Raw genomic sequence first — 12,117 nt, forward strand, 5'->3', positions numbered from 1 at the left:
ATTTCACGGTTGGTGAGCGCGTACGATTTTTATTCACAAGTTGTGTAAAACAAACGAACGAGCGCAGCGAGTGAGTTTGTTTTACACAACGAGTGAATAAAAATCGTACAGGCGAACTAAACGTGAAATAACTTATTTATTATATACTTACCGAGATTCATAAGCGAAAAGAACTCAAAGATAAACATATCTTTATTTTCTTTCAAAGGAAAACAGCGCGCGGTCAAGCCGCCTTACAGTTCGAGAGTTGCACTGAAATGGCTTCCTTGTAAAATACTTTACATCCAAATTATCAAGCAAAAGTGCCGTTAAAAGGCAGAACTAGTTAGAATAAGATAAGACATCCTGAAAATATGTCGAAATAGTTCTACGCAAGTTCAAAATTTGAAATACAGAAGTGAAAACCGGAGCCTTCATTTTTTGTTGTTTATCAGAACCCGCATGCTTGAATTGACGAACACTAGTCAGAATCCGAATCAAGAGGTTTGATTCTTTTATAAGTTTTGCTAGGGTTTTCCTCTCGCACTGAAAGAGTGGGCGATTGATTTAAAGTGTTTATTGCCACACTGATATGTCCTCCGCTTATAACAGCACCTGAAAAAAGAGAAAGGGGCTGCTGTGCTGCTTGCTTGCTTTGCTGAGAAAACGTTGGACGAAATGTTGGATAAGTGAGTTCGTCAAACTCGTGCTTTCTTTTCTCCGGAATACAAGAGCCAGACTGTGGAGCTATTTCTCCCGAACTCAGTCCAGTGAGAGTGTGAGACATGTTCAACTGTTGTTTCTGTGAGACGGTAGAGTAGCTAGTGATACTTTGAACGTTTTTGTGTCCTGACAGTTGCATAATATCAGTTGGCGGCACGTCGTTGTTGACTAAAGTTTGAATCATAGTTTTTCTGCCGCTGTGGTTTTTGAAGTTTTGCCCGAGTCCGGCTTTCTGTGCCATTGTTTTCATTAAAGTATTAAGCTTATTTACACCGACTGGAGCTTTTTTGAACCAAGGTTTGCCGGAGCCAGATTTTACATTATTTACTGCCAAGTAAAACGGTGCATCGTCGGTTTTCATTTCCGCGGGTCGCTTTTCTGCGTAGACTTTGTAGGCCTTTACTGGACATTTCTCGTTGTTCGGCACAGCAAACATTTTCGGTGTAATGGCTCTTACATTCCGAGGATCGTTTCCTGAACGAGTTTTGGTTTCTCTTTCATTGAATTCAAGGTACTCCTGCCCTGTGGAAGTTTGACAAAGTTTTACGTCTCCCCAACACATTTCTCTGTGCTCCTTGCAGCCTCGTAACCCGAAATGGATTGTGTTGTTGAACCACACAGTGTTTAAAAGCGCTTCTGCCGTGGAACTTCCCAAGAGATCCTTTTCATACAGAACTTGAACATCTTCCTCACTTAAAGCAGCAGAAGCATTAGGCTTGTTGCCCTTGCCTTTCCGTTTTAGATCCTTTTGCTTTGACTGAAGCGCTTTCCGAGTTTGCTCGAACTGGACGTCTTTCATAAGGCAAAGTCCATAGTTTTTTTTCTTCAAATGGCGCTCAAAGCTAGCGAAGAATGCCCTTAAGGAATTAGGCTCGTATTCCTCGTTGTCTTCTTTTTTGCGAACCGTTATAAGGAACTCGCTGAGAAACTTGTTCAGCTCTTGAGGAGTCAATTCGTCCATTTGTCTCGTCTCGCCTTTCAAAACAAGAAATTTGTCAGTCAAGAGGAGCGGCGAGCGAGCGACACGGTCTTTTTCACAAGTGAAAATAATGATATAGCCAATCAGAGCGTCGATACGTCGTTTTACACTAGTGGAAAAAATCGTATGACCAATCAGCTGGCTTCTCTAGCGCGAAGAGACTATTTTTATCTCGATGCTTTTTGGCGCGTAAATCTCGGTATGTATATAATAAAGCGCTTTTATCGATTTGCTATCACTCGGTATACCACTAAATTTTATATAATAAAAATAATTTCATCGGGCATTGCGGACCATTGCGGCGTATTTTGCGGGTTAAAACGAAGAATTCAGCGGACTAAAATATATTTTAACCCGCTGTTCTGAGCCAATAAGAAAGAAGAAAATAACGCAGCCAGCCAATTAGAACTGGAACCCATTCAACTGTTCGCGCCGTTTTCTTGTTTGCTTGACTGGAAGCGCTGCCATCTGCAAAGAGATTGTTTTGAGCTACAAAATCGATGGAAAACCAAACGAAGAAGCAAATTCTTAGTCGTCTGAGCTAGATGAAGAGGACTTTAATACAGAAACTCGAGGGCGATGGTGGAAGTAATGCCTGTAGTAGCTCCACGGCCGGAGGCGAGGTGAATATAACTTGTCTTCTTTGAGCGAAACCAGCTCAGTTAAGCAATTGCACAATTAATTTTAACAGTCGTAAGAGACTATTTCTTCGCTGTTTACAAAATTCTGTTATTTTTTCCTTTTAAAAACTTAGAAACAAAGATTCTTTTGACAAAATTTGCGGTGTTCTGCCAAAGTTTTAAGTTTTTGTGACAACGAAAGCTTTTGTACAATAAAATAAACGCCGACGCAATTCCGGCAGCGTTCACGGAAGATATCGCGATCGCTTACTGTACTGTCTTTGATTCCTTTTGTGAATGCCCTCTGAAATTATTATAATAGTAATAGAGTTGATGTTGTTGGGCGTAAATATGTTTTTGGCCCTTCTCAGAACTCATTTTAGCTCTCGCCTGCGGCTCGGGCTAAAATGAGCCTGAGTCGGGCCAAAAACATATTTACGCCCGCGTCTGCCGCACACTTGAGGAAAGAGCTGAGCAAACTGCCTCGCGAGGCCAAGCAAGGCAATTAGCTCAGCTGTTTCCTCAAGTGTGCGGTTGAGTTTCCGTGAGAATTTCGCCTCGCGAGGCGAAATCTCAAATATCAAACATGATAGACATTTTCCTCACGGCCTCGCGAGGCGAAAAAACTCACGAAAACGCAACCGCACACTTGAGGAAACAGCTGAGCCGATTGCCTTGCATGCTTGGCCTCGCGAGGCAGTTTGCTCAGCTCTTTCCTCAAGTGTGCGGCAGGCTTTACTAACCGAGCGCGAGGGCCGTACTGGGGAATATTGGCCCGAGGTCGTGGCAGTACGCGCTCGGTCCGTACAAAAACGACCGAGGGCCAATATTCCCCAGTACGGCTCGAGCAAGCTAGGTTAGTAAGTAGTTTATTATATGGCACTGTACTGGGATCAAACTTGTTTATTTATAAAAACGCACTTCCGGTCACTTGAATTCAAAGGGTTTCCGTCGGATGACGCGAGCAACCCAGGAAGAACAAGCTACGGTACCACGAGTTTGAAAACAAATTTACTGAACGTTTACATGTAGTCATGTTAATTATAGAAAAGACTTCAAGAACGATTTGTAGCGGACTTTGACGAAAATCTTAACAGCAGCGGTTTGTTTTTGAAACTCACAAAAGGGTTTCGTCGATCCCAGAAAATTTACTAGCGCATCCCAAAGTACGGATCAAGAAAAGGTTGCTGTGAAAATCATATTCAACTTTAAAAGAAGCAGCATTAAGGACGGTGCCTACTATTACCGAAGTACTTTTGTGCGGTTGATGACTATGCGAGAAAAGTGGATCTTAGCAAGGGCTATTGGAATCCAAAAAGAAAATTGGGGGTAACCACGCATTTTTCAGAGATAATTAAACATTAAGAGTGAATGTCTGTAAAAATCGAGGAAAATTAGAAAAATGTGGCCATGGTCAAAAAATCGATTTCGCTCATACTGTGTCAGTTTGAAGGCCTAGGTAAGTAAGTAAAGGATATAAGGTTAGTTTTTTGAAATATTCCATATAACGGCAGAAAACCGCCAAAAACGGTCACCCTACCGGAAGCTCGGATTTCACCACGCGAGAACTCGAAATTTTACATTTTTCAGTTTCTCGCTACACAGCCATACACATAGCTGTGAATCTTTCTGTAGTATAAGTTAATACATTGTTCCTTCCTCAATCGAAACATAGTAATTATTTTCATCTCTATTCATCTGTGAGCGAACTGAGCTGGGATGAAGTAGACACACTTTTCCCTATCACGCAAAAGTCTAAAATAATCCAAAATCAGCATAAAAAAAAGCTGACCGGTAGTTCTTCAAATCCTCTGATACTTTGACAACAGACAGTTCAGTCATTGATTTTTAGATGTACGCTTTTAAATCTTTAGGATCTAGCAGAACTTTTGTACGAACGCCGCTCAAAGTTGGACAAAATTACAATTCAGCGCCATCGAAATCTACAACGCCACGTAACAAGGCAAAATTGAATAAATTAACTCCTTGGCCAAAGTTTGTATAAAAAAGACTTTAAACTATTTTCAACGCTTAAAACGTTGTAAAACTATATTGATGTTAAATATATTGTCTACACGGGTACGACAAACCAACAAACACCAAAATTACCACTAGACAAAATTAAATCTCACTCGCTCCCCAATCTGTAGTGTCACGCACGAGCGACTTGGCTACAATAACAAACAGATATTTGCATCCCTTGATAAACGATGTGCCAGATTTCCCGGTGAACTTGCTGAAGAAATAGAAAATAACTTGATTGCAATACAACCTGGAACAATATGAGAAGCTTTATCATCCTTCGATAGCCAATCGGAAGTAACCTTTCCCACGAAAAGCAAATATTGCATCGTTCTATAAATAACCAAATCTACTCATTCCCCCTCTAAAACATTACATCTAAAGCCGGAGTTTATTGTTGGGCAAGTTCACAGACATACAGAACAACGATGTCTTGTTCTTTTTTTACTATTGTCGGTGGGATTTGCGGCGCAGACGAATGCACTAGCTCCTCAGCTTCCGTCACGCCACCCACGTAGTGTAACAAGCGTACCGACACAACCAAGTCCAGTTAATTCTCGAGTTTTATTCGGCACATGTGAAATGCGAATTGATTTTGGCAAGAATGAGTGTTTTCAAAAGGCGACGGATTTACTGGAAATGACTATCTGTTTAGCTTGTCGTGAAGGTTAAAAAGTATTTTTTGCACTTTCCCGGAACTTGTTTCTGGTCACTCTGAGGCAGCTGTGGAAAGGAATTTATTTGTTCCAGTTCATGAAGTTTGCCATCCCTTTTTTTTTCTGTTGATATCTTTCTGAAGGAATTTTGTTTTTTTGGCGAAGCTGAAATGAACTATTTTAATCAAAGACCAGAATGTTGGCTTACATAACACATGGGAGTCATGAAATAATTAACAATTATTCCACAAGTGCGCGTTGGATATGAGATGATAGATGGCCGACAAGGCGCGAAGCGCCGAGTTCGCTATAATCATCTCATATCCAACAAGCGCAAGAAATATTGCTAGATCTTACTGATTTCACTGTGCAAGAATAACCAGCAGACAATTTAATGGTCGCCATTTCTCGTCCATGGTATAATAGCTCATATACTAAGGCCGCTAAGCCAATCAAATCTTTCGAATTGCATTATACAATGATTCAGTTTTTAATAAGGTTTGTTATTAAAAAGTGGATCATTGTATAATGTAATTCCAGGGTTTTGATTAGCTTAATGAGCTTAGCTTAGCTTAAATACCATTAGGGTCCCCAATAGTGTTCTGCAATCCCACCATCCTGGACAAAATTTTCTCTCAGTCCCGTAACCCCGACCGCTGTGTTAGTCCAATCCCGATCCCGGTCAGGTCATAATATTTTTTAAGCCCATTAACTCGACAAAAAAGGCATTTTCAGTTGGATGTAAATTCCCACTGCAAATCTGAGCTCTGATTTTTGCACTGGTCTTAGGTCACCAACAAATTAGCTGTCAGATGGTATGTCCTATTTCTTGACGGCATCGTTCATTTAAGGCGTTCTCAAAGTTTTCCCCGAATCACGTCAGTCAATAAGTCAGTCAGCAATTTCGTATTAGTGCTTGTTCTTTTTCCTTGTTTTTTTTTTTTCGCTCAATTGAATGGCGAGGGCTGACTTTCTTGTCACATTAATGCTTGGAAACTTTTCCAAGTCAGGGATAATGGCCGCCAAAGTCTGAAGGTCATTGCTACTCACGTGCCTTTCGCGCGAATTAGTCCCTTAATGTCGTTCAGTACGCTAGCTCTGTGGCATTCGTATAGGCCTATCGGCTCAAGTGAACTGCAGGGTCTCAGAAAGTACTGAAGAAATTTTATCTGTAAAGACATGGGACCTGTAGATTTCTTTTCTCGTCCTCATATCGAACGCGTGCTCTTGGAATAATAATTATTGTTCATTATGATGATTGATTGGATAACAGAATGAAGAAATAAGTAACAAAATGACCATCACCAACATAAATTAAATCTCTTCGTTGTTCAAATAAACGATTTTTTCCATATATGGTCGTATATTCTCGTGTCACCGGAAGGAAGAGAATACAAAACTCATTCGATACAGTTCCTGTCTGGTAGTACATCCTATAACTGGTTATTTACCTGAGACAACTGGGACGTGCTGTTTTAAACGTTCTAATAACTTCATGGATTGGCATAAATATATTCCTTTTCCAATGCGGCTACTTTCCACAGCTCGTTCAGAGCGACCCGAAACAACTTCCGGGATGGTGCAGAAATTACTTTTATGCTGAACCTGGCACGATGAATAGGACAGACAATCATCTCCAATAAATTCATTGGCTTTTAAAAAAACGAATTCTTGCCAAAATCAAGTCTACTTTTGTTTCAACTCCGGAAACTTTCACTCCTTGGGTGGTGTGACGGAAGTTGAGGAGTTAGTGCTTTCGTCTCCGCCGCAAATCCCCACGCAAATCCCACCGATAATAGTTAAAAACGAACAAGACACCGCTGTTCTGTATGTCTGTGAACTTACCCAACAATAAACTCGGGCTTTAGATGTTTCAGAGCTATGGATATGTAGATTTGGTTATTTAGAGAACGATGCAATTTTCGTGGGAACGGTTACTTCCGATTGGCTATCGAAGGATGATAAAGCTTCTCATCCTTAATAGGATTAAATTTAATTGTTCCAGGTTGTATTGCTATCAAGTTATATTCTATTTCTTCAGCAAGTTCACCGGGAAATCTGGCAAATCGTTTAGTAAGATATTTTAAAATATGACTTATTTTAAACCAAGGGATGTAAATATCTCTTTGTTATTGTAGCCAAGTCGCTCGTGGACACTACAGATTGGGGAGCGAGTGAGATTTAATTTTGTCTAGTGGTAATTTTGTGTTTGTTGGTTTGTTGTACCCGTGTAGACAATATATTTAACATCAATATATTTACTACTATACAACGTTTTAAGCGTTGAAAATAGTTTTAAGTCTTTTTTATACGAACTTTGGCCGAGGAGTTAATTTATTCAATTTTGCCTTGTTACGTGGCGTTGTAGATTTCAATGGCGCTGAATTGTAATTTTGTCCAACTTTGATCGGCGTTCGTGCAAAAGTTCTACTAGATCCTAAAGATTTCAAAGCGTACACCTAAAAATCAATGACTGAACTGTCTGTTGTCAAAGTATCAGAGGATTTGAAGAACTACCGGTCAGCTTTTTTTTATGCTGATTTTGGATTATTTTAGACTTTTGCGTGATAGGGAAAAGTGTGTCCACTTCATCCCAGCTCAGTTCGCTCACAAACGAGCAGAGATGAAAATAATTACTATGTTTCGATTGAGGAAGAATCAATGTATTAACTTATACTAAAGAAAGATTCACAGCTATGTAAATGGCTGTGTAGCGAGAAACTGAAAAATGTAAAATTTCGAGTTCTCGCGTGGTGAAATCCGAGCTTCCGGTAGGGTGACCGTTTTTGGCGGTTTTCTGCCGTTATATGGAATATTTCAAAAAACTAACCTTATATCCTTTACTTACTTACCTAGGCCTTCAAACTGACAAAGTATGAGCGAAATCAATTTTTTGACCGTGGCCACGATTTCTTTGATTTTTACTGACATTAACTCTTAATATCTCTAAAAAACGCCAATATAAAGCAATGTATGGGATTTTTTTTCCTCAATTGAAGCTTAATTATCTCTGAAAAATACATGGTTACCCCCAATTTTTTTTTGAGATACCAAAAGCTTTTGGTAAGTTCTGTTTTTCCCGTATAGTTTTAAACCGCGCAAAAATATCCCTGTATTAGTAGGCACCACTCATAGGAAGCCCGAGTAACTCGCGATGCGCAGAACGAATGCGCAGTAACAATAGTAGGCACCGTCCTTAAGTCAATCGTCCTCATCGCTCTCATCTCTGGCTCGGAAACCCAAGTGTAGGAAGAAAAAACCACTACACAGTTCTTTGAAGTGCAACTGGATTGGAGTCGCCGAATTCTTCTGCCTCTCCTTCGTTTTCGTCAATCGCCTGAGCGGCCAGCAGCTTGTTTCTGTTTCTTCTGTTGTGCTCGTGAACAAGTGACTTGTTCTTCGCAGCTAGAACTCTTCCCGATTTTTCGAACTCATTATCCTTGAGTATGTTGAATGGATATTTCTTCTCAGATAAGTATCGCTGTATTTTATGGCGTTGAAAACTGGAAAATATTGCTGGCTCGTATTCACCATTTTTCCTGAATGGGTACGTTCATAAAAAAATTGACGAAAGGTGGTCAAGCTCGGACACAGGTAGGCTTTCAATTGTTTGACTATTCAAGCCATTAGTTCCAACAAAACGGAGTAGAGTGTTCATATCAGTAGACGTCTCCCTTTTGTGTTTTCACTTTTCCGTTTGTTTATGAAATCGTCAATGGCTTCCTGGCTTTCGCTGATGCCTGCTTCAGAGGTTTCTAGATCTTCGGGATGGCAAAATTTGCTTTGTAAATGATATTCTTCTTCGTCCATGTTGGAATCAGTCTTTTGGGTAGTTTCTCTGCGAAGAATGAAAGTATTTTCAGGTTTTCTTTTCGCAGTTTTAGCTGCAAATTTTCAAATTTGCCGCTGCGGTCGTAAACAAAAATACGCGACTTATGACCGTTTCAATGGAAACGGTCCGTATGGTAAAATCCCGACCAAGAAAGAACCAATCAGAACGCGCGGATTTACCTCAAGACTACCTTGCCGTATAATAATTTGTTATATTATAAATTCGATGAAGAGAAATTTACTTAAAAGACTTTCTTGGGTGTAAAAGCGGCCACGGTAAATGACAATTAGCTTAAATTCCAATAAATTATGGCATTTTCAAAGTAAAAGGATCTGTTTCTTTTCCGGATGTCTCTTATCTCCAGAAAAAATTGCTCCAAGAGCTCTGCCGCGTTCTTTTTCATCAGGACGTAACACATCAATCGAAATCGATCATCGGAAACCTAATCGATAAATCGATATTACTCGATTTTACTCGATAATAATCAATCGATTAAGCAAAGTAATCGATCAATATCGATTATCACAAATAATCTTGCAGTCGATTTTTATCGATTTCCGATATTAATCGATTAATTCATATCGATTAATATCGATTTGAATCGATCTTGATCGAGTATCGGTATTATCGATGTGTTACGTCCTTATTTCATGGCTCAGGTCTGTCAATTTGATCTTCTTGTCGTAGAGTCGAACGGCAGACTCGGTAATTTTTACAGTATTCTTTGCCACTTGGTTTTTTTTCAAATTTCTAAATTTCCAAAGCATCTAAGCTAGGATAACAATGCTCTGTTTTTTTGGTTTTTGGGTACTAGTATGGTTGCTCTTTTTATTCTTGCTTCTGGTTATGAGGTTTATTCATCACTGTTTTCATGTTGTTGTTTATATCTCGGCGGTAACAACTTTTCAATAAAATTTGCTGGTAAAATGTTCAAACCTACTAGCTCGTCTATTTCATCAATGGTAGGTGCTTTATGGACTGTAAATTTTTGCATTATCTTTGTTTTGACGTAAAAGTTAAAGCCAAAAATTCAAATAACCCGCCCCGAGAAAAAATTTCGCGCACGGATATTACCATGGTTACAGTTTAACTGAAGTAAGAATTTCTCTTTCAATCAGCGCTCGATTTGTACTTTATCCGTTTACTCCTGCAACAAAATGTCTGTATCGCGATTTAAAACTAAATTCGATTTTGAGACGGCATGACGACTTTATATTGACGGCGTTGAGAGACAATATATTCCGTATTGGGCTCCGTCGCTTCGGACTCCGCCCAACACGGAATATATTTTCTCCCAACTAGCCGACAAGATAAAGTCGTAATGCTGTCTCAAAACGAATTTAGTTTATAACTGAGCCTCCATTTGGCGCGAAAATATTTTTACATGTAAAACAATTATCTTGCGAAATTGCGCGGTACTTAGCCGACAAGGCCGTGGGCCGAGTAGGCTAAAATCAGGCGATATTTCGCAAGATTGAGCAGGATAATTGTTTTAGTATTATTCAACACATTGATAGCAGAAAGCCTGGAGTCTCAAACTGGCTGAAGCCAAAGAGTATCATAGTTGAAGTTGCGAAGGCCCCCGGGCCCCGTTTCTCGAAAGATCCGGTGACTTACCTGGCCCGATAAGTATATTTTTAAATGTTTTTTCGCCGATTTCACAATGATTACAGACATGGTACTTCGCCAATGTTTTCATGTTTTCACATTTGTTACCAAATTACTTAACGGGCCCGGTAAGTTACCGGGACTTTCGATAAACGGGCCCCAGGGCCGAGCTGAACAGACTGGAAAAGCTTTTCAACAATTTCTCGGGTGAGTGTTTCTTTGTTTACTGCACAAGCAATCTTTCCTCGGTGTTTTGACAAACGCATCTAGTGCCTTGTCGCTTGCAAGAACTCTGGATCTGTTATGATACTGAACGTTTTTTTTTTTCCAGCCAGCTGTAATGTTTCTGAAAGTAATTGCTTTGTACTAGCTACCTCCATATTTTTGTCTACCAGAGAGAGAAAATTTCTCGAGGCATTTCATTTGTTAGCTCGGTTTAATTTTCTCAAGTGGTTTCTTCCAAGACGAGCCGAGAACTCTGTTTAATTGTTGCGAGACTTCGAATCTAAGAAAATACTGTTTGTAATTTTCTCTGTCGTGATACTGATATTTATGTTTTCTTTATTTAAATACCTATCCAGGCCAGCACGAATTGCTCTCATTGAATAACGGCTGTAATATGTGTTAAGTTACAAATAAGTGCCCGGACGCACTGGGCAAATCTTTGTTTATTTGGCGAGAAAATCTGTCACCAATTCCCTGAGACAAGTGCGCCCGGTGATTTTTAGATCTACCAAATTTTGTCAAGGCTTACCAAACTTCAAAGACGCCGTCGTCCTGCCACGGAGGAGTATGACTATCTGTCGTGGGTCGTGGGTGGATGTCGTGGGTCGTGGGCGTGGGTAAAAGTCGTGGGTAAAAAAATAAAATAAATAAACTGAAATAAATAACTTTAAAAAAATTATTTACACGTGACGAGCTCTTTAGGTAGTGTCAATCGCCTGCCCCCGTATAGGCAGTTTGCCATAGCCTGCGAGCAAGCTCTTTTGGGAGCTCTCTCCCCAAGAGAGCTTGCTCGCAGGCTAAGTTTGCCAAAGAAGCAAAAATGGGAGGGGGGAGTTCTCTAGCACTTTGTACCACCACCCTACTCCCCCCCCCCCCCCCCAACCCCCAAAACGGCCTAACGTGCTAGCGTAAACATCAGCGCATTCGTTGAGGATGTTGTTGTAAAGCCACAAGTCAACACGTATGACTTCTACTACCAACGAGGAACGGGGATCGGATTTTAAAGCTACAGTCTCTATTAAGAAGGAAACTTGTATTAATACAGACAAAGAAATCGGTGACTACGTTGTTGATATTAAAGCTTTATTGATGTTAGGGACTAGTCCACTGTGGATCATTACGTTACTTTGCTAAATCCCCCGGAACAGATTTTCAACACAGTTGGTTTTCCGTAGTTCTATTTATAATATTGTTTTTACACATACCATTACTGAGACAAAAACCATACTTTCTAAAACTTAATGCCTCTAGAAAAACCAACAACAACAAAGTTAAATCAAAGAAATCATCAACTGCCTATGGAATAAGTCGGCGAAGCGAAAAAAAAAAAGACAAACCCTAACCAAACAGCGCAAAGGCCATATGGCTAATATGGCTAAGCCACGTGTCTAATTAACAATTAGACGGCGAGCTCGAGGTTTCGATCGGCTGATAGTTGGCGAGGGGCGAAGCCCCGAGCCAACTATCAAAGGC

The 12,117-nt window shown here is 40.1% G+C and overlaps 1 protein-coding gene across 1 annotated transcript; it reads right to left on the minus strand.

Annotated features, from left to right (window-relative positions):
- On the minus strand, window positions 1–1,689 carry LOC146451568 (uncharacterized protein KIAA1958-like). Its single transcript, XM_085098812.1, has one exon. It carries the CDS (start codon window positions 1,661–1,663, stop codon window positions 461–463), a length of 1,203 nt encoding a protein of 400 aa, XP_084954938.1. The 5' UTR covers window positions 1,664–1,689; the 3' UTR covers window positions 1–460.
- Window positions 1,690–12,117: the final 10,428 nt, after the last annotated feature.

The sequence above is a fragment of the Pavona decussata genome, unplaced genomic scaffold (genome assembly GCF_977016875.1).
Source record: "Pavona decussata unplaced genomic scaffold, jaPavDecu1.1 SCAFFOLD_386, whole genome shotgun sequence".
NCBI classification, from domain to species: Eukaryota; Metazoa; Cnidaria; class Anthozoa; order Scleractinia; family Agariciidae; genus Pavona; species Pavona decussata.